The sequence below is a fragment of the Triticum urartu genome, chromosome 7A (genome assembly GCF_056163025.1).
Source record: "Triticum urartu cultivar PI428250 chromosome 7A, HENAU_Tu73, whole genome shotgun sequence".
In the NCBI taxonomy this organism is placed as follows: domain Eukaryota; kingdom Viridiplantae; phylum Streptophyta; class Magnoliopsida; order Poales; family Poaceae; genus Triticum; species Triticum urartu.
Genome location: NC_141879.1, coordinates 599,212,996 through 599,235,660, shown reverse-complemented (window position 1 = coordinate 599,235,660; position 22,665 = coordinate 599,212,996). Strand labels below are relative to the sequence as shown.

Sequence of the window (22,665 nt, the reverse complement as noted above, 5' to 3'; positions counted from 1 at the left end):
AACGCCGCAGATGCACTTTGATGGTTCCAAGATGCGCACCAGTTTGGGAGCCGGCATCGTCCTCACCTCTCCCAAAGGCGACAAGCTCAAATATGTGTTGCAAATTCACTTTGCCGCCTCCAACAACATAGCTGAATACGAAGCACTCATACACGGGCTCCGGATTGCCAAGGAACTCGGCATTCGCCGGATCCTGTGCTATGGTGATTTCGACTTGGTGGTCCAGCAGTCGTCAGGCGACTGGGACGCCAAGGATGCAAACATGGCAAGCTACCACTTCCTCGTCCAGCAACTCAGTGGATACTTTGAAGGGTGCGAGTTCCTCCATGTGCCACGAAACGACAACGAGCAAGCTGATACTTTGGCACGGGTTGGCTCCACTCGGCAAGCAATACCAGCCGGCGTCGCCCTACAACGCCTCCTCAAGCCATCTATCAAGCTGTCACCAGAATCAGACTCCATCTTCGTGTCGGCTCCTCCCGAAGCAGTCGGATCCGACTTGGGGACCCCAGCAACCGGCTCGGGGACTTTGGCAGGCGGCTCTGGGGCTGCAACAGTCGCACCCGGCCCGGGGACTTCAGAGCCCGGCCCAGGGACTGCAGCAGTCGGCCCGGGGACTTCATCGACATAGCAAGCGGCAGCCGACTCCAGCCCGCCGCCTCCCAGCCCAACCGCCCTCGTGCAAGTTGCAGTTCTGGCAGTCGAAGAAATAGCAGCACCTTCATGGGCACAACCCATCCTCAACTTTCTGGTGAACAGAGAGCTACCGAATGATGAGATCTCGGCTCGACAAGTGCAACGTCGGGCAGCAGCATACACCATTGTCAACAGAGAACTTGTCAGGCGCAGTGTCACTGGTGTGTACCAGTGCTGCATAGAGTCGGAGAAAGGCCAAGCAATCCTCAAAGACATCCACCAAGGCGAGTGTGGTCACCACGCGGCTTCAAGATCACTTGTTGCCAAAGCTTTCCGCCATGGTTTTTTTCTGGCCGACTGCTCTAGAAGATGCCAAAGACTTGGTCCAGAAATGTAAAGGGTGCCAGAAGTTCCGCTCCAAGCCACATTTGCCGGCTTCTGCACACAAGACCATCCCCATTGCCTGGCCCTTTGCCGTCTGGGGCCTGGACATGGTGGGACCATTCAAGACAGCACGTGGCGGCATGACTCATCTGCTTGTTACCGTGGACAAGTTCACCAAGTGGATAGAAGCAAAACCAATCAAGAAGTTGAATGGTCCGACTATTGTGACTTTCATCGTAGACATCACCACTCGGTATGGCATACCACACAGCATCATCACCGACAACGGGACAAACTTTGCAAAGGCGCCTTGGCTCGTTTCTGCGCGACGCAGGGCATCTGGCTGGACTTAGCGTTTGTTGCCCATCCGCAGTCAAACGACCAGGTGGAGCGAGCAAACGGCATCATCTTGTCCGGCATCAAGCCCCGACTAGTCGAGCCTCTGGAGCGTTCGGCCGGCTGTCGGCTCGATGAGCTGCCGGCTGTCCTCTGGAGCCTGCGCACAACTCCAAACAAGTCAACCGGCTTCATGCCTTTCTTCCTCGTCTATGGTGCTGGAGCCGTCATCCCAACAGACATAGAATTCGACTCCCCTCGAGTCACCATGTACACTGAGGAGGAGGCAAAAGAAGCACGAGAAGACGGCGTCGATCTGCTGGAAGAGGGCTGGCTGTTGGCACTCAGCCGGTTCACCATCTACCAGCAGAGTCTACGCAGATACTATAATCGGAAGGTCAAGCCAAGATCTTTCCAAGAGGGAGACCTTGTGCTCCAGCTGATCTAGCGAACAGCCGGCCAGCACAAGCTCTCAGCTCCTTGGGAAGGCCCCTTCATCATAAGCAAAGTTCTGGGTAATGACTCCTACTACTTGATCGATGCTCAAAAGCCTAGAGCACGCAAGAGAGACGACTCCGGCAAGGAGACAGAGCGGCTGTGGAATGCAAACCTCCTTCGGAGATTTTACAGTTGATGCAGTATGTACCACGCTACCTTTTATATTAAGTACGAAGACTCCGGGTCCCCCGAGAAGAGCTCGGGGGCTACCCTCTTTTATCTATATGATAAGTATTATGCCTATGAATGTGTTATTTCATTATTCCGCCTGGCACAGGGTTCAACCAGTTGGCCCGGGGGCTCGCCGCCTTGTACTATGTGGTGCTTCCTGCAGTCAGACGAGTAGTGTGTCGGCACTTAAACCTTCTCCTGCCAGACGCCGCAGCTCGCAGAGCGACTGTCCGGTGGGCAGGAGTTGCAGAAAGGGTGTCCACACAAAAAATGGCTAAGGACCTAAAGCACGCACATAGTCCAGGCCGGCATCCCGCCTCATCGACCGACTGCTGAGCACCGGCCGGCCGGCTTCTACTTACCTTGCTAACGCTCTAGTCGGCTAAGTACTTGCTCTCCCAAAGTAGCTAAGTACTCGACCCAGCCACAGTCCGTAGAGCGGCTGTTTGGCTGGCAAGACGGCAGCCAAGGGAGGGCGGCAAAGGGAAAAAGCCAAGGAGCAGAAAGCAAGAAAAGTCAGAACTCGGCAAAAAGCACAACTTGTGTGGAAGAATATTTACATGAAAAAGGCCCCTAGCCAGCATTCAATAGAGTTTGAAATACACTCCGCGGGTGGAATTGTGCAAATTTAACAAAGTTTGTCGAGACTGATAAAGCAGGAAAAATAAAGATAAATCGACGGCCTAGGGAGCAGCTGAGGGGTCTGGCTGGTTAGCGGAGTCGGTAGTGCCGGTTGGTGGAGTGGATGGCTGGTCAGTCTCCACTTGGTCGCCTCCAGCAGCAGTCGGCGCACTCGAGCGCGGCTCGTTGTTTGAGGCACGGTCAAGCTGAGGCTGGTCGTCCGCTCCGACCTCTGGCATGTCTTCTTCGCCTTCCCCGTCCTCCTCGTCTTCTCCCTCGTCGCTAGAGTCGATCATCTCAGCTGAGTCTTCGTCGTCCTTCGTGTTCAGCCCGAACCACTCTGGTGGCGTCTCGGCACCATTCACAGCCAGCTCAGGAACGAAGATGCTGGTGTTGGTATACTCGGCGATCGCCGCTGCCCGTCTGACAAGATCGCGCTCCACCGCCACCAGCTCCTCTTGGGCCTCCTGCCGAAACATGGTCAACTGGGCTAGATTTAGCCCAGGGTACCACGCCTTAACGAACTCCAAGGCCCGGCACGCTCCAGCCTGGGCCGAGGAACCCTTCCAAGCCTCCAGACGGCCGGCCGCCACCTCCATCCAGTCGGCAGTCCGACTGGGAGTGCGCGGAGCCGGCATGTCTGGCCACAGGGCGGAGATCGCTTGGGCCCCGACACGCTGAAGACGGCGCAGCATCCGGTGACTGGCCGAAGGCGGGCATGGATGCTGAGAAGCTGTTCGCTAAGGGTCCAGGGGCATTGGCGGCGATCTGCGCACCTTCAGCCCTCCATTCTTCATGATAAGCCTCAATAGCCTGGTTGGCGGCGCCAGAGCAGCCGGGGAAGAAGTCTGCTCAGGCAGAAAGCAAAGAAGTCAGAAGCTAGAAGCCGGATCGATCAGCGGCCGACAACTCAAGGAAAGAAAAAGAAGAAAGCTTACCATCAACTATGTCTTCAATCCCGCCGAAGCCGGATGTCAGCAGCACCTCCTTGTCGGTCCAGGCGGAGCGTTCGGTCTCGAACTCGGCGAGGAGGCTGGACTCTTTCGCCTCCACCTCCTTCCGGGCCTTCTGGAGAAGCTCCGCCTGCTCCGTCCGTTGCTTGGCCAGTCGGTCACGCTCCTGGGCCAGCTCGTTGCACTCTACCTCCTTGGCGCGCAACACGGTGTTGGCCTCACCCAGCTGCTGCTGCAGAGCAGCGTTGGCCTCTGCAGGAACAGAGAAAGGAAAAAAATGTCAACCATTAACAAAGAAGAAGTGCAGTTGCCAGGGAGATCCGGCCCGACTGCTTAGTAGTCGGCCCGAATCTCGGGGACTACAGCCCGCGGGTGTGCTAGTGCGCCCCCCAGAGAAAGAAAATGAAGACTTACTCCGGCTTTCCGACAAGTTGGCGGTCCGTTGGTCCAGCTCTCGGACATTGGAGTTAAAGGTGGCCGCGCGAAGGTTATGATAATCCTACAATGAAGATATCAGACGAAGTTAGCACTCGGAGCTTGCCAATTAAAGTTCCGAGCCGCCTGCTCAGCTGCCGGCTCGAAACTCGGGGGCTACACCCGGTGGGTGTGCTGGCGCGCCCCCACAGAGAAATACAAGAACCAACAATGAAGAAATAAAAGACATACCCGATTAGCCGCTCGCGAATCCAAGAATGCCATGTTGCATTGCTGAAGAGTGGTGGCCTTAGCTCGGAGTTTGGCCTGGACGTCCAGGATCACTTGGTTTAAAGCGCCCGTCCCGCCTCCACGCACCCATTCAGGGGGTGCGGCGCTGGTTGCTTCGGCGTCCGGGACGGACGAGCTCGCGGCACCGGCTTCCAGCGGTCGTGGCGCCGAGGCCGCCTTCGCGCCTCGGCGGCGCGATGGTGTACGGGCCTCGGGAGTCAGGCTCGTCACCACCTCGTTCGTGGCTGGCGGCACCGGCTGGGTGGCTGGCTGTTTGTCCCGCGCTCCTCCAGACGGCGGTGGCGGAGGCACGTCCACATCCGGCATGACGACATCGCCGCCTTCCCTCTCCATGACCGGATGCTCCTCGCCGGTTCCCCCAGTCGGCGTCGTGAACTCTGGTGGCGGCAATGCGGAGTTCAGGGGCATGACGAATAGCGGCGCCTGACGGCGGGCGGCTTCTTCAGCCAGCTTCTTTGCCGCGGCATCGGCCTCAGTCTCCGTCAGCTTCTTCAACGCAGTGGCCTCCGCCTTGTCCGCCTCCGCCTTCTCCATGCGGGCGGCTTCCTGCTCCTTGCACACCTCCTGCGCGTTTCGTTCCTGTGCCTCCCGGAGGTCGGCCGCAGGGTCGATTCACCGGGTGGTGGTAGAGGTCTCCGCCGGCCCGATAACGGAGGCGGTGGCCGACTTCTCAAGAGAGAGAGGGGCCCTAAGTCAAGAAAAATGAAGAGAAGAAGCTCAAATAGAATCGACAAGAAAGGAAAGCACAAGGAAGAGATACTTACGCCGACACCATAGGAGGCGCCTTCGGAAGCTTCTGGAACTTGGCTGCCTTCGCGGCGGCCTCCTTCTACCTGGTCGCGGCGATCGGGTTCTTGGTCTTCTTCGGTGCGCTACCGAACAAGACGGCGCCTTGTTTACGCTTGCGCGTGCCGCCCTGAGCAGCCAGCTCGGCGGAGGGGCCCACGTCCGCCTTACGGGCGCCTCGCGGTGGCGCGGCTCGTCCTCCTTGTCATCATCATCAGGCCAGGTCTCGAGGCCGCCTCCTTCTTCGGAGCCGCCTGCTACGTCACCGCCACCTATGGCGTCGTCTTCTAGGGTGGCCGCCCCCAAGTCAGGGTCGTCCACGTCGCTCACCTCCCGGTCCGGCTGGTAGCCTCCACCCGGCCCCACGATGGCGGTTGTCGCTGGAGACATGTAGATATGCGTTCAAAGGACCGACTATTCAAGACCAGGACCAAGACAAGTACTAAAAAGAAAAGAGTTGCAGAACTTACAACAGGCGGTGGGTTGGCGCGGTAGTATGGCCGCTTGCCGAACCGCCAAGACCCTTCCAACAACTTGAGGTCGAAGATCTCGTTCACCATACGGGCAACCTCGATAGTCGGCATGTCCCTCGTGCACATCCGGCTCGGGTCGGCGGTGCCCGCTCATCCGACAGATCAGATGAGGCCAGCCTTGGAGCGGAAGAACCCGGCGTTCGACGAAGGCGACCAGCAGGTCGGACGCCTTGAGGCCTTCCTCATCAGTCAGCACCCGGAGCCGGTTGATGGCATCGGCCGACATGGGCTTTGGCTTGTAGCCCCAGTTGGCCCGGGGTTTGGCCGGAGGGCCGGCTTCGTAAGGCGGCAGATTGATGAAGTCGATGGCTGGGTCGACGTTCTCCGCGCAGAAATATGATTTCTGCCACAGTTTGACCGACTGTGACAGCTTGATGGCGGGGAAGGCGTTCCTCACTGACAGACGGCGCACCGCGGCGAAGGCGCCGCACTGGGCCGCCTTCTCCTTGGAGGAGGTGCCCAGCTTGGTGTAGAAGAACGCTCCCCACAACTCGATGGTGGGGAGGATGCCGAGGTAGCCCTCGCACATCGTGACGAAGGCGGACAGCAATGTCACGGTGCTAGGCGTCAGATGGTGTGGTTGGAGATGATAGAAGTCGAGGAAGGAGCGGAGGAACCCGCTTGCCGGTAGGCCAAAGCAGCGGAGGAAGTGCGAGTGGAAGAGAACTCGCTCGCCTCCTGTCAGCGCTGGCGAGATCTCCTTCTTCGGTGGAGGCGCACCTTGACGAAGCTTGCGCCGGGCAACAGCCGTGTGGCGCGAAGGGAAGCGAGATGGTCGTCAATCACAAGCGAGCCATCCCAGTCCCCTCCCTTCTCACGCGCCATGGAGACCGAGCTAGACGAGGGAATGGCGCTGCGGCGGAAGCCAAGGCCACGACGAAGCAGGAGGCTTGGGGCGAAGGAGACCAGCGGTGGCGAGCTGCGGCGGCACCTCGGCGGAGCGCGGAGGTGCGGCGGCGGCAAGGAGAGGAGAAGGACAAAAATGGCAAAGGGAGAGGAGGGCGCGCGTGCTCTGCCGCTCCCCCTCCTCCCCCTAATTATAGCCCCTGGGCTATGAAGCCGAGGGGGCGGGGCGTGGGATCGTGGGATTAACTGCACCCACGCCCCCACGGCCCCGTGGTTAATGCACGAGTTAATGCGTGCAGTAACTCCGCACGGAATCGCAACCGCCCACCTCGGCTGCAGCAGATTCGCTCGCGCGCCGAGGCCCGATAATGGAGGGCCCAGCCTGCTGTCGTGTCCCATCGTGCGCGTGGGCTGGCAGGCTGGCCCGGCTAGTTGGCGCCACGTGGCGTGCTCACAGCAGGCGGCGGACCTGGAGGCTTAGCAAGCACGCCACCTGGTTCCCGCCTTGGTGTTTCAAAACCATCAAACGAGTCCGCTTGGTCATGGCCGATTCCCCAGTAGGCGGCACACCAGAAGACGAACAAAGCATTCAGCAAGAGCACTCAGAGAAGGAAACTGCTGAGGCTTCTCAACTTATCAGCCGCGACGCCTCACCAGCTTCGGGGACTACTGTCGGAGTAATGGGCCACGAGTAGCCTAATCCGGGTCCCTAAGCATTTCAAGACATTCGGGCCAGCTGCGCCCCTCAAGCATCCAGGACGAAGCGCCGCCTTCTGGTAGCCGGCTGGCTCATGCGGCCGGCTGCCCAAAGATGGCCTAGCATCAGAAGACGACCCCGAGACGGGCCGACTCCTAGCAGGCAGCCTCCAGAGAGGCTGGCTCCTAGCAGACGGCCCACAACGCCCTCGAAGTCTGCACCCCCATTAAGAAGACAAGACAGGATGTGGCTACAGTGCAGCCCATCACCCCCGTATCCAAGGCACGGCACGGCTATAGGGCCCCGTACAGGCGGAGATCTCTGCACGACGTGGCACTGTTGCCACTCCACCCTTAATGTCACTCCTGTTAGGCGGAGCCCTGCTCCCACGACGGCCTGTCGGTAGGGCCTGTAGGCGGCGGGCCCTACCGGGCAGCGAGAGCCCGGATGGTGGCAGGAGCCTGACCAGTTGGACCCGAGGAAGGCCGGCCTCTAGCAGGCGGCCTACTCCCCCCTCGGGGTCCGTGCACCATTAACTAGATGAGACACGGTGTGGCTATAGTGATCTCCCACCAGACGGCGGGACTGTAGCCACGCCTCCCCGACCAAGCGTGCATCATTAGCCTTGCGGCTACAACAACAAGCAGCCGGCAAGACCCGCGAGCGGCGGGAGCGGCCTGTCGGCCCCGTACCAGACCAGTCGGCGGGGTCCATCAGGCGGCGGGTCCCAGCAGGCCAGATTACTATTATACCCATGGGGGTAGGCCTATATAAACCCCCAGGGCACGCATGCAAAAGGGTTCCCAACCTGTTAGACCTAGACTCACACATATAGAGAGGAGAGAGCTAGCCCTGCTTTCTTCCACCTCTAGCATACAGCTCGAGGAGCACCATTGTACTCACTAGTGCCTTAGTGATCATGTGGAGACCCCGCAGAGCAGGACTAGAGGTGTTATCTCCTAGGAGAGCCCCGAACCTGGGTAAAGTACGCCGGCGTTCATGTCTACGCCTCCTCCCGCTTCCGGGCACCGGCAACGTTCTACTCACTCCCATCATGATAATCCATCCTTTGGCATATGTCGCACCCAACCCCCGACGGTGGTCTAGACGGTTGCGGGAGGTTTACGGGTCTGTCTTGAAGAGGCCCTTACTCCCTTAGATGAGACCCGGGCGGTGTCCCACTGGGGGACTAAAAAAATCAAGGAAATACATTCTAGGCCGACTTTATTTAGAACAATGGCATTGGACTTCTCGGCCCAATTTTTTGGCACCTTGATCGGATTTGTATTTTTTTTTCACAACCATACCTTAAGTAACAAATTGACTATTCTATCTGAGTTGGTCTGAGGTTTAGAAAAATGTATCTAGAAAAGTAAAATAGAAAGTCCTTTTCTTGGAGAATTATATGGTGCACACGTTTGATGTATCATCCCTAACATGATTATGACCCGTAGCTTAGTGAGCTACTAGGGGTTGAGGCGCCACCTGATGGCGCCTCCTGAGAGGAAATTTGTGCGGTGCCAAATTGATAAGCGACCCTTTCACCTCTTTTTTCTCTAATTGCTGACAAACATGCACATATAAGCAAGGAACTTGCAATATAATTTCTAACTGATAATAAAACAAACAACCTTTGAACAAACAATAATATTTTAGAGATCTTGATCCCCTTAGGTAGTGGATTATTCCCAACCAGATTAAACACATTCAACAATTAAATATAATTGTCCAATAAGTTTTATAGTAACACTAAGAGGAAGTTGCCCGCACTTTCTACGTCTTTTCCCCACGGTAAAAATCTGACTCGCCCGCACAGTGCAGGAAGCCGACGTGGACACAGAGGCGCACCCCTGAGTGGAAGCTCTGCGGTGCCAGGTAGGTGGCGTCCCTTCCACTCTCCTTTTTATGCTAATGATAGTGATTAGTGAAGAAAGTGACATTTGTAATAGAACAAAACAGGAGAGATGGAGCACATGTAGCTAGATAATCATGTTATAGACATGAAAGCTGATTAGTGGCAATCTTTGAGGCTACATGTACGAGTTCAAGCTGAGGAAAGTACTCCCTCCGTTCCAAATTACTCATCGTGGTTTTAGTTCAAATTTGAACTAAAACCACGACAAGTAATTTGGAACGGAGGGAGTAGTAGTTATAGGACCAACAGAAATGCATTGCTGGAAATGTACATTATTGAAATAAATTGGAGATATTATCAGTAGACTTATATGAACAACTCTCATGGACGGTACGTCGACGATGGACAGTGAGACAAAAAATTTTAAACTCAAGCATACACAAAATGAAATCATCTGTTGATGATGATGAATGAGACTTTACTGCAGAGACCCGACAAGAAGCCAAGATTCCTGGACTAAAATTTTGAATCGCAAAAGAGAGTCATAGCAAGCCTATGATCTGAACTACAACCGAGTGCCTTGCTCCTTATTCTGAATTAGAAACTTTAGCAGTCAGAAGCGCTTGCATCTGCAAATTACCAAACAAAGACAATATTCTAATTTATAATGTCAACAGCTGCAACAATGCCAGTACCACCTTTTGGCAACCTGGCATATAATTTTGCTTCATAGGACTTGAGTATTCTTTGAAATACCTAAAAAATGTATTTGATCAGTAATTAATCTATTTAAATTTATCTTATGGGATAACTTATCAAATCGGAAAACATAACTATAGTTACTGAATTAATAAACATGTGTTCAGTTGAACCATATGGTTGATCATTCAAGATTATTTCATGGTACATTCCAGTTCTGTAGGTATGATACATGTCCTATACTCTTTTGAACTGAACGATGCATAGAATCAATAGTAGACACTGCAAGCACACTTATATGACTCTCCATTGCATGCAACATTTTCAGCAATTGAATTGCCAAATCACCTAATCTTCTTCAGCTATCTGTTGAAAAATAACCAAATTCATCAAGTAATCATACTGACAAACTCCACGCAATAAAGAATTGCTTACAGCAGGACAAAAGAACGAAGCCATTATACTCAGGATCAATGAACATAAATTTATCTAACTAAAACTAAGACCAGCTAGATAGATACATTTCAGAATATATGCATCGCTTTGCAAATTCTACATCTGATTAAGGAAAACGAAACCAATTGCTTTCACAAATTAGTTGAAAACCACTCAATAATACCAAAGATTACCTCTATAAAAAGTCCCACCCAAATTATGAGAAGCACAGTATATTAGAACTATCATGAACATGAAAAAAAACAGTACTCAAACAAAAATGCAGTACAGTTTGAATACAAGCGAATAAGTCAAACTGATAATTATTTAATAAATCTAATTCCACATCAACAGTTAGTTTTTGGCACCAGCTCTCCGTAGCGCTGAACAACCTCTCCCCATCGCCAAGTCCTGCACCGATCCAGCAGAAATGAAACACATAATTCAGTGCAATGAAAAGTAACCGGCACTGTAAAAATTCTAAGAGATTGGTTTCAAAACGACAGCAATGTTACAAGCATATAAGCTCTCGAAGTGCCACATGTACATTGAAATTAAAGAAACTATAATTCTGTTCTACTCGGTGTTGAACCACCTCTCCCCAACAGAAACTAAACACACAATTATGTAGTGTGAAATTATAGCTTGGTGTGCTCAAAGTGGCATTGTTACAAGCATATGGATGCTCAAAGTGCCACACGTACATCGAAATAAAAAGGCCACCTTTCATGCATTTTAATTTTTGATTGATGTGAGATGGAACCAGTGGCATGAGAGAGAGAGCAGAGGAGAGGAGAGGAATACCTATGCCAGACTCACTAGTGCGGAGGATCGATCCAGTCGTCGACAGCATGGTGTGCCACTCGTGATCACCACCAGGGGCGGCGTGCCGGCCCTGTCGGGCGCAATCAAGGATATCCCCCGGGAGTAACAAATGGTGTCTGTTAGGATAAACTTGGACAACTAGCCGTCAAGGGCTTCAATGTATGCCTTCTGAGCGCTGACGTAGCTCACGAAGGAGAACCTCTGTTGAAGGAATTCATCTCAGACTTGAGAGTGGTGTACCGCTAGGCATCATTGCAGAATTTCCCATAAGCAGGGCAGGTGAAGGAATTCACCTCAAACATTATCTGTCTCTGTTCTTCATGAGAGTCCACCATTACTTTCCTAGCTCTCGCAAAGCTGTCAAGGAGAAGGGAAAAGGCATCAGTATTTTGATTCAGTGAAACTACATCAATCATCATTCTACACACGAAAAAGGAGAAGGGAAGGTTGTGCCGTTTATAAGTAAAATTAAATTAACAGATTGGAAGCATAGAAGATGCTGAAATATCATAGATGAAAATCTGTATGTAGCTTCCCAGGTCGAATACAATGGTGACCTGCAACAAGCGAGGAAAAATTGGATAGCGATCAGGTGACTGAAAAACTGTTGTGCTGCTGTTTGTTAACTGATTGAAAAACTGCTGCTTATCTCTGTAGTTTATCTCAAAAAAGCTTCTGAAGTGTTGCTATTTGTTAACTAACTGAGAAACTGTTTGTTAACCGACTGAAAAAATGACAATGACTCGCATTCAGTAAGTAACAGGCTGAAAAATGCTACCATATTTGTATTGTTAACTGACTGTTCATACTGTTAACTGATTGAAAAAAATGCTATTTGTATTTTCTAATGACAGAAAACGGGCTGAAAAACAAGTTTTAAGTATTAGGAATTTCCGAAATGTACATTGGAGAAAAACTTTGGTCAGCAATTCCACTATGTAAACTTGCAGCTACATATTTTACTAACCAATCGTTTCTCTCTCTTCTCTTAATTTCTAATCTGGAACACGACATATATATATATTGACTTATCCCCTATTTCAGTTTACACAAAAAACTGAAACCAACCTGTGCATGTATGTTCAACGCCCAACCCTAAATTCTGAGAAGAATAAGAATGAGAGGAACAAGGCAACCCATATCAAATTCTATGAGGTAGAGAGGCCTAGCAGGATCCTCTAATCGAGTGTTCGTACTGCCTTTTCAACAAGAAGATCACAACAGCAAGGGAGCCGACAAAACAATATTAAATATTACAATATTAATCAATATAGCATGAAGAAACCAACAAATTTAGAAAGAGCAAGCAAATTACCTCCTTCCATTCAGCAACACTGCCAATTTACACATCATATAACTCTGCAGATTTAGACACAAAATATGGCCTCATAAAAGTTATCACATTGCCTTGATCTTTCTGCTAATGGTGGAATCCCCACAGAACCCACACACGATATGTATCAGTTAAAAGGACACAAAATCACCCCAGATCAAGAAAATGCGATAAGAATCCTATAGAGCGACCAATATAAATAGGGAACAAAATAGCAACATCAACCCTCTCTCTTTGTATATTCATTAGCAGCAAAATTTTCTCTTCTACCTTTTGACTTTTCAGCCGCATACACATTAGCAGCAGGAACATCACCTAAATCTTTGCTAACTTATCTCCTCTAATCTTTTGAATTAATCCCCATCGCAATAGCTAGTCCAGCACTTCCTTTCCCACCTCTCTTTTCACAAACAAATGAACAGTGTAAAAAACCGGAATCTCGGAGAAATGGTCAGAGAAAAACCTCAACCGGTTGCAAGAAAAATTTCAGGAACTGCCGGCTCGTAGCACTCGTCCACCTACAGAGGAAAAGAGGAGCAATCAATCAGTATAGGCATACCGTCGAACAGATGGTATGCACCTCCCTCGTGCTCCTGCCAGATCTCGCCACTACAGAAGAGGACATAACACCACTGACCTGCGGAGGAGGAGGTTGCAGCATAGTGAGGAAGCCAACATCAAGAAGGTCGACTGGATCACTACCCCGGCCATCACCAGGTGCATCAGGAGTCACCGGCTCCGCCTCCGGGAAGATGCTCCCGGATCTGGAGCTGTTGGCCCTTGACGGCGCAGACGAAGAGGCCGTGTCGATGGCGACTTGCCTCCGCATGACGGTGGTTCTTGTCGAGCTGCTTCTGGCACCATTGGCAGCGCCCTCCTCCACATCCTCGTCCTCCCTGCCGGCCACCTCCATGGAGCCGGATTGAGAAGAGAAAGGGTTAGGAGTGGCATAGAGGCGGCAGGGGTGAGGGAAGGAGGCGATGTGCCTGGGTCGAGAGGAGGCGTGGGTGATTGGATGTGGAGTCTGCTTGGCCGGCGCAGGAGGACGAAGCAAACAATGGGTCGATGGGGCGAGGCGGTGGCGGCGGCAATGAGACAGATATTTTGGGAGAGGTCGCGTGAGTCGAGGGAAAAGGGCTGAAGCGATTTCCTATTTCTCTCCCTCTTTCTTTTCTTCTGGACAAAGCAAACGGCGGCATGGGGCAGCGAAGGACAAACTGCTACTCCATTTTGTCTTTACCTAATCCGACGTGGCATGTGCGAGCACCCATCCTTGATGCACACCTTATTGTTTTAGACTAGTGGTTGGGGCGCCACCTGGTGGCGCCGCTTGAGAGGAAGTTGGGCAGTGTCAGGTGGGAGGCGCCCCTTCCACTTTACTTTGTATAGTACATATGTAGTGTTATTGCATAGAAATAAGGAATTTCAGATCATCAGGAACAAAATAGAAAGTTCATTACACACTTGACCAGTTAACTATGGTGAAACACTTCTTTGGTTATTTTCTTCTATATTTTATAGTAAAAAATCAAGCTCATCTGATACCTCACTTGCCTGCAGGAAACAACCATGTCAGTTATTGAGGATTATTCGTTCTATACCTTGAGCATTTTAAAGAGGGGTTTGTCATGTATTTGCTCCACAGAGTTGTCTGTTGTGTATATGCAATTTCTCACTTTCTAAAGAAGGTGCTTTTTCAACAGTTTGACTATTCAGTTGTGGACATGCAACACATCTTCACTGTGAGTCTGAACAAAGCAAATCATCCAGTAAGGATTTTGAATATGTATGTCCAGTTTGTCTCTCGAAGAGTGACACACAAGCCCAGAACAGATCACCACAAGTATCAATGTGTTGATTATCATCCATCTGTATTTTCCATATGCTTATTTGATTACCCATTTAAACAGTTCCCAGATATACATACAATTGATCAACTCAAAAGATTGATTTGGCTGAAACATATGAAGGAAAGATTCTGGACAAATGACTGACAATGGTTTAACCTAGCAAAGAAACATGCACGTCAAATCCATTGGAATTCCAAATATTAATGCTGTGGTAAAAGTAACACGAAATCTAATGTACTCGTGTAACCTGAAAGTAGTACTCTTTTAAGCAACCTCAAATCCACATGATAGCTGCATGTAATTTATTTATTCTCCATGTTTCTTTGTTCTTATTTGCCATAGGCAAAGCTTATCTACCTATGGTCCTTTCGATAAAAATAATTATGAAATCTCACCGGACATTTTAACTCCCTGGCTCCCTGCACAAGGTCTCTCTGTATATATAGCAAACTTGAAAGGACAAATAAGATTTAGGGCATAAAATGGGCTAGAGTCCATATTATTGAACACCTAACTAAACTCCTAAAGATTCCATAGAAAAACTAAACTCCTGAGTACTAAATTCAGAAGAAAAAAAACTTCAGCAAGTACAATATGGAAACGATTTTTGGAGAGCTAGCAGATTTTCGTTGTCACGAATTAGTGGACAACCAAATTTACACAAATTTCCATTAGAGTTCCTACGCAATTACGAAGAATTAAAGACATTCATGTGAGTCTATTACATACTGTAGGCAAAATTCAGCAACAAAAGTAACAAGCCTAGTGAGACTGGATAACATGAGAAACACTTCCAACCAAGTCCAGAGAAACAGAGTATGTTCAGAAACTTCTCACTAAAGTAACAATTGTTGATACGGTCTAGACTTACAATTCCAAGGCCAAGTTCAATTTGCTCAGGACCTAAACGATCAGATGTCACTTGCCCAGGCAACGTTCAAACAAGAAATGCTACTCCCATCGTACCAACAGCCTCAGATGCATGTTTTGCTTCTGCAGCAACATCTGCAAGAGATAAACCGGCATCTGCAGCAGCCCAAACAACCTGTAGAATCAAACGAAGTGAAGATTAAAATTTGGAGAAAAACAAGAAATGATTACAGCAAGGAATTGGTTTTCTTATTCGAGTTAGGATGACCAAAAAATATTTGTGGACTCTGTCATAATCCAAGTTCGTGGGAACACAGCCATGAGGTGATGGCTACACCATGGCGTTAATGTGGTCGGCAGGGACAGGGTATGGTGGAGGAGAAACCTCCTCTAATGTGCATGAGGCTTACGCGCTAGTCCATTATATGGATAACTCAGTCCAAAAGTCGGATCAGATCCTTCCTAACAAACCTTGATTATTTCAAATCTTACCTAGCACTTAACCTTTTTAAACTAACTGACAAACTTAATAAGCGAGGAAATAGATGTCACAAAGCTAAGCCTCATGCTGTAGGTTGCTGGCCCCAAATAGTATCAATTAACACAACCACAATAGCAGCATTTGTTTACCACATAGTATCAGTTTTAACACAAACAGGAAAAACATTAGTTCCCCGTTCGAATTTCTGAATAAAATTGTGAGGAAATAAAGAAGCCCTAAAGTTTTGAGGACCTATCCTTCAGAGTTGGCAAATATAACTGAATGGCTCTGCAGTAAGTAATTTATTTTCTTTTATTTGGTATACTAACTTATCATTACTGTCAAATACCCAACCCTTAGTTATACATGTATGATAGTCATAATTGTAGCATCTCTTTCTTGAAGCCAATCGCCTGGCACTTCAAAAGCCAGTGCAACATGATCTGTAGACAAAGAAATGAGTAAAACTTCAAGCTAGAACATAAGGAAATCTTAAAACTCAAAATGGAATATACTCAATTAGAAAGTATATTACATGATTCTGCTTTGTGCCTAAAATCATCATCTGTATAGGTAGAATTTGGTGTTTCCATAGGGGACCCCTTGTGCCAATCAGACAAAAAAGGTTTTGCAACATCTAACAAGTGTTGATGATCAACACCTGACGCTGCTAGAACCAAACGATCAACAGTGAAGTTTTCTTGTTATAGAAATAACAATTCTTCACATTTTTTAATAAAACATATTCATTAATTGTAAGGAGTATCAAAACAACACTATGGTGAGAACAACATAGCATGAAACTATTGCTCTTACAAACAATAATGATCCATAGTTTGTACATAAAGCTGTAAAATTAAAACAATCCATTACAATTTAACAACTCGAGTTATTACTGGCATGGGATCAGCCGCATACAAACCAATGCTGGTATCTTATGAGGTTAAATAGACTTACTTCTGCATTTTAGCGCTGACCAACAGAATATTAGATTGTCAAATTGTCAATATCTAGAATCTATCGCAACTACATCCACGGAAAACTGTAAGTATAGAAAGAAAAATGACCAAAGTACGCAAGGATGCTCCACGGTGACCAACATGTTGATATCATGTAATGCTTTTGAGATGTGTTCACTCTATGTAAATGGACATTCTACCAAAAACAATGTAAATGCAAGCAGCCAAGCTGCAAGCCATGTTAATGAGGAATGCAGAGTTCAAATGTCAGAAGTAGTACATGATAGAACTTCTGAATAATATCGGCATTGATGATCCCAAGAGCCTCCTCAGGAGTCGCGATCACCCCCTCATATCCAACAAGGTTAAGTAGTTCCTGAAGAAACCTCTCAGGATTCTTCTGTCCCTCCTGGACCTCTTCTCGGGTAAGGGCCAGCTGACAAGCAACAAATTTAATCAACCACCACAATCACCGCACAACAAACAAGATACTAAATCATAAGTTGTGTGTGTCAGAGAGGGTCTCTGTAATGCATCAATGACAGCTCCGCGGCTGCCGGTCGACCGGACGCTGTCGAGGAGCACAGGGCCTGCGGTATATTGACCTTGAGCATGTCATAGTTGTACACCACTACCTGGACGCGCAGGCGCAGACATTGCACCCCGTGGCCTCTACCTCCTGCACGATCTGCATGTGGCTCCGGCGCCGTGTCCTTAAACGTCAGCTTCTCCAGCAGGCGCGTCACATCGATGGACTCCGGCGACTTGTGGATTGAGCCCGACTCCACGAACACCCCCACACACGCCCAGGGACCCAGATAAACAACCACATGAAGCGTCAGCGAAGAGCGACAATGCAGCAGCAGAGGACACTATGAACTCATCAGAAGGATACATATGTTCTGTTTGTTGAGAGTTGCACAGGGGTTTCCTGTTTGTTCAGAAGAAAGGAAACAAAACACCAAAGAGTGAACAACTACCATACCTACGTGGGCTAAAGATAAATATAGTTTATTAGATGTTTGAAAGTTGCATAGAATATTGTTCCGTTTGCTAGAAAAACAAATGAAGAACATACCTCATAAGGAAAAAATAGGATAATGAGTCCCACAAGTCTACACTGGATCAGACCAACCAATAAATTAGTATGGATATTAGGACCTCAACTCCGAGAATTATCAGATACAAATCAGTGGCTCCAGGGCCGAACTGAGTTAGTATCTCTATCATCATAAAACAATAATGCAATAATGTAACAATACATGGTAGTTGGAGGACAAAAGAAGAAGCAACAATATGCAGTTAGGCTCCAAACTGATGAATTATACATTATGTCACAATGGCAAGCTAAGACGCTCACTGAACCCTCAATACTGCATCAAACAGCTAAAGATATGTAGCTTAACAATATTAGGACATATTGAGCAGATGATTTACTTTAGGGACCCAAGACATGATGTAGAGATGCTAACGACTACTATATTCATGTCAATGTGCCTGTAATAACATGGAACATGATATATCTTTTTGTCAGAAAGAGCCAATCATTACCATTGCTTTCCTATGATACATGAATGTCGTCTGACGGCTGAGCTTACCTGTAACCTTCCATCCATATTCCAGAACACAAGGTTCTTCTTTTCTACAATTATTAAGTTGTTTCCGAAGTTACAAAGAAGCACACAATGATCATGATCCGAACTGGCGATCTAGAATTTGTAAAGAAAATAGAGTAAGACAGCCAAAGCATGAGACAAAATCCTTCTATGGTCTGACGCAAAATTGTGAACACAAAATTGATATACAAAAATCACTAACCTGAACTGGAAGGAAAAAAACTATTCTGAACCAGGGCTCTAAGTATGACAGCAAAAGCGCCAAATGAACTAACACTAGTGAGAAGAAAAAAACTAATCTGAATTGGGGCCAAGAAGTGAGGACAAAATTCTAGGAACACCCATGTCTAGCACACAAAACAATTACATCCTATTATTGCTCAGACAAAGTAGTCTTTTGTATGCTTAAGACCAAGCTGCTGATCTAGAAATTTAGATTGTTAGCAATAGATATATACGCCTCTACAACTACAATAGTACCAATAGTTGAGAAAATAGATCTCTGCACACCTAGAATTTAGATTTACACATGGTTTGGAAAACTAATCTTAATACCCCTAGAATGATCTCTGGACATCTACAGACTACAGTAGTACCAATAGTTGCGAAAATAGCTTTTTAAGTTAAACTCCTCAAGAGTTAACAATTTGATAAGATGCATTGTGCATTTAGTGTTTATATCCAGTTGTTGTTTTTTTCATTGAGTTGTACCTTGTGTGTTAACATACAATATATCCAATGAATAATACTATATAGCTGATGCTTTTCATGTCTAAGAGTAAATGGTGAAGACAAAGATATCTCTATTGAAAATGTCCTACATATCACTGGTTCACATATGTGTATTGCATCTCAATATACAGTAAACCTAGGGAGTAAACTTACAACATCTATTTAAAATGCTTTGCAACATCTATTTAAAGTGCTTTGCATATTTTTTATAATGTATTTATCTTGCATGTACAATACATTTTTGAGAAGAACTTGCGGGGTCTAATTTGTTGATGACTGCAGCTAAAATTCAGAAGAAGAAGAAAGAATTATTGAGTACACAGAAAAGCATAAAAAGGAAGTAATCCTCCCCTGTAGCCTGTTTGGATTTTCATCGAGCACCTTGTAGGCATATACACAGAATAATCTGCACAAAGACGAAAAGTTCTAGGTGTTAAATCAAAGGGGAGGAATGGATTGGAAAGAAGCATGCTAATCAAGAGGAGAAGGAAGGAAGTACGTACCCGCAACTCTGCAAGAGATGAGCGGAGAAATTTATAGAGGCGTTCAAGGCAGCAGGGCAAGGGCGAGCTGAAGGCGGCGGTCTCCATTGGCCTTGCACGCCTACAGCAAGCACATATGCTGTTGGAAATATGCCCTAGAGGCAATAATAAAATGATTATTATTATATTTCCTTGTTCATGATAATTGTCTATTGTTCATGCTATAATTGTGTTATCCGGAAATCGTAATACATGTGTGAATACATAGACCACAACATGTCCCTAGTGAGCCTCTAGTTGACTAGCTCGTTGATCAACAGATAGTCATGGTTTCCTGACTATGGACATTGGATGTCATTGATAACGGGATCACATCATTAGGAGAATGATGTGATGGACAAGACCCAATCTTAAGCATAGCACAAAATCATGTAGTTCGTTTGCTAGAGCTTTTCCAATGTCAAGTATCATTTCCTTAGACCATGAGATCGAGTAACTCCCGGATGCCGTAGGAGTGCTTTGGGTGTACCAAATATCACAACGTAACTGGGTGACTATAAAGGTATACTATAGGTATCCCCGGAAGTATCTATTGGGTTGACACGGATCGAGACTGGGATTTGTCACTCCGTGTGATGGAGAGGTATCGCTGGGCCCACTCGGTAATGCATCATCATAATGAGCTCAATGTGACCAAAGTGTTTGGTGATGGGATCATGCATTACGGTACGAGTAAAGTGACTTGCCGGTAACGAGATTGAACGAGGTATTGGGATACCGACGATCGAATCTCGGGCAAGTAACGTACCGATTGACAAAGGGAATTGTATACGGGATTGATTGAATCCTCGACATCGTGGTTCATCCGATGAGATCATCGTGGAGCATGTGGGAGCCAACATGGGTATCCAGATTCCGCTGTTGGTTATTGACCGGAGAGTCGTCTCGGTCATGTCTGCATGTCTCTCGAACCCGTAGGGTCTACACACTTAAGGTTCGGTGACGCTAGGGTTGTAGAGATATGAGTATGCAGTAATCCGAAAGTTGTTCGGAGTCCCGGATGAGATCCGGGACGTCATGAGGAGTTCCGGAATGGTCCGGAGGTGAAGAATTATATATATGAAGTGCAGTTTCGGCCATCGGGAAAGATTCGGGGTCACCGGTATTGTACCGGGACCACCGGATGGGTCCCGGGGGTCCACCGGGTGGGGCCACCCATCCCGGAGGGTCCCGTGGGATGAAGTGGGGAGGGGAACCATCCCCTGGTGGGCTGGTGCGCCCCCCTTGGGCCCCCCCCTACGCCTAGGGTTGGAAACCCTAGGGTGGGGGGCGCCTCCACTTGCCTTGGGGGGCAAGTCTCCCCCTTGGCCACCGCCCCCCAAGGAGATCCCATCTCCTAGGGCCGGCGCCCCCCCTAGGGGGGCTATATAAAGGGGGGGAGGGAGGGCAGCCGCACCCAAGTCCTGGCGCCTCCCTCTTCCCTGCTACACCTCTCCCTCTCGCAGAAGCTCGACGAAGCCCTACTGCGATCACTGCTGCATCCACCATCACGCCGTCGTGCTGCTGGATCTCCGTCAACCTCTCCTTCCCCCTTGCTGGATCAAGAAGGAGGAGACGTCTTCCGCTCTGTACGTGTGTTGAACGCGGAGGTGCCATCCGTTCGGCACTTGGTCATCGGTGATTTGGATCACGGCGAGTACGACTCCATCATCCCCGTTCTCTTGAATGCTTCCGCTCACGATCTACAAGGGTATGTAGATGCACTCTCCTCTTGTTGCTAGTTGACTCCATAGATTGATCTTGGTGAAACGTAGGAATTTTTTTTGTTTTCTGCAACGTTCCCCAACAGTGGCATCATGAGCTAGGTCTATGCATAGTTCTCTTTGCACGAGTAGAACACAAATTTGTTGTGGGCGTAGATGTTGTCAACTTTCTTGCCACTACTAGTCTTATTTTGCTTCAGCGGTATTGTGGGATGAAGCGATCCGGACCAACCTTACACGTACGCTTACGTGAGACAGGTTTCACCGACTGACATGCACTAGTTGCATAAGGTGGCTAGCGGGTGTCTGTCTCTCCCACTTTAGTTGGAGCGGATTCGATGAAAAGGGTCCTTATGAAGGGTAAATAGAAGTTGGCAAATCACGTTGTGGCTTTTACGTAGGTAAGAAAACGTTCTTGCTAGAACCCTATTGCAGCCACGTAAAACATGCAACAACAATTAGAGGACGTCTAACTTATTTTTGCAGCAAGTGCTTTGTGATGTGATATGGCCAAAAGTTGTGATGAATGATATATGTGATGTATGAGATGATCATGTTATTGTAATAGGAATCACGACTTGCATGTCGATGAGTATGACAACCGGCAGGAGCCATACGAGTTGTCTTAATTTATTTATGACCTGCGTGTCAACATAAACATCATGTAATTACTTTACTTTATTGCTAAAGCGTTAGCCATAGTAGTAGAAGTAATAGTTGACGTGACAACTTCATGAAGACACGATGATGGAGATCATGATGATGGAGATCATGGTGTCATGCCGATGACGAAGATGATCATGGCGCCCCGAAGATGGAGATCAAAAGGAGCAATATGATATTGGCCATATCATGTCACTATTTGATTGCATGTGATGTTTATCATGTTTTTGTATCTTATTTGCTCAAAGAACGACGGTAGTAAATAAGATGATCCCTCATAACAATTTCAAGAAAGTGTTCCCCCTAACTGTGCACTGTTGCGAAGGTTCGTTGTTTCGAAGCACCACGTGATGATCGGGTGTGATAGATTCTAACGTTCGAATACAACGGGTGTAAGCCAGATTTACACACGCAATACACTTAGGTTAACTTGACGAGCCTAGCATGTACAGACATGGCCTCGGAACACGGAAGACCGAAAGGTCGAACATGAGTCATATAGAAGATATGATCAACATGGAGATGTTCACCGATGATGACTAGTCCGTCTCACGTGATGATCGGACACGGTCTAGTCAAGTCGGGTCATGTATCACTTAGATGACGAGAGGGATATCTAATCTGAGTGGGAGTTCATTAAATAATTTGATTATATGAACTTAATTATCATGAAATTAGTCTAAATAAACTTTGCAATATGTCTTGTAGATCAAATGGCCCACGCTAATGTCAACCTCAACTTCAACGCGTTCCTAGAGAAAACCAAGCTGAAAGATGATGGCAGCAACTATACGGACTGGGTCCAGAACCTGAGGATCATCCTCATAGCTGCCAGGAAACAATATGTCCTAGAAGCACCGCTAGGTGAAGCACCCATCCTAGAGAACCAAGACGTTATGAACGCTTGGCAGTAGC

General features: G+C 48.0%; 3 protein-coding genes across 12 annotated transcripts; all 3 read right to left on the bottom strand.

Moving 5' to 3' along the window:
- Positions 1-2,608: 2,608 nt before the first annotated feature.
- On the bottom strand, positions 2,609-4,859 carry LOC147960615 (uncharacterized). Its single transcript, XM_087533441.1, has 4 exons — positions 4,266-4,859; positions 4,014-4,098; positions 3,585-3,851; positions 2,609-3,494 (listed from the first exon to the last, which is right to left on the bottom strand). The coding sequence occupies exons 1-4, from the start codon at positions 4,857-4,859 to the stop codon at positions 3,163-3,165; spliced, it is 1,278 nt and encodes a 425-aa protein (XP_087389567.1). The 3' UTR covers positions 2,609-3,162.
- A 171-nt stretch (positions 4,860-5,030) lies between these two features.
- LOC147960614 (uncharacterized) lies at positions 5,031-7,399 on the bottom strand. The gene is made up of 2 exons (XM_087535539.1): positions 5,582-7,399; positions 5,031-5,491 (listed from the first exon to the last, which is right to left on the bottom strand). Exons 1-2 carry the CDS (start codon positions 6,171-6,173, stop codon positions 5,043-5,045), a joined length of 1,041 nt encoding a protein of 346 aa, XP_087391665.1. The 5' UTR covers positions 6,174-7,399; the 3' UTR covers positions 5,031-5,042.
- A 2,504-nt stretch (positions 7,400-9,903) lies between these two features.
- Positions 9,904-13,496, bottom strand: LOC125518148 (uncharacterized). Of its 10 annotated transcripts, none has more exons than XM_087534649.1 (6): positions 12,972-13,496; positions 12,798-12,852; positions 12,317-12,360; positions 11,295-11,558; positions 10,981-11,202; positions 9,904-10,587 (listed from the first exon to the last, which is right to left on the bottom strand). In XM_087534649.1, the coding sequence occupies exons 1-4, from the start codon at positions 13,055-13,057 to the stop codon at positions 11,417-11,419; spliced, it is 327 nt and encodes a 108-aa protein (XP_087390775.1). In that variant the 5' UTR covers positions 13,058-13,496; the 3' UTR covers positions 9,904-10,587; positions 10,981-11,202; positions 11,295-11,416. The 10 variants fall into 10 exon arrangements, with proteins under 10 accessions (XP_087390775.1, XP_048539036.2, XP_087390772.1 ...); XM_048683079.2 differs by having other exon boundaries at positions 11,295-11,358; positions 12,972-13,495; XM_087534646.1 differs by having other exon boundaries at positions 10,981-11,558; positions 12,972-13,493.
- Positions 13,497-22,665: the final 9,169 nt, after the last annotated feature.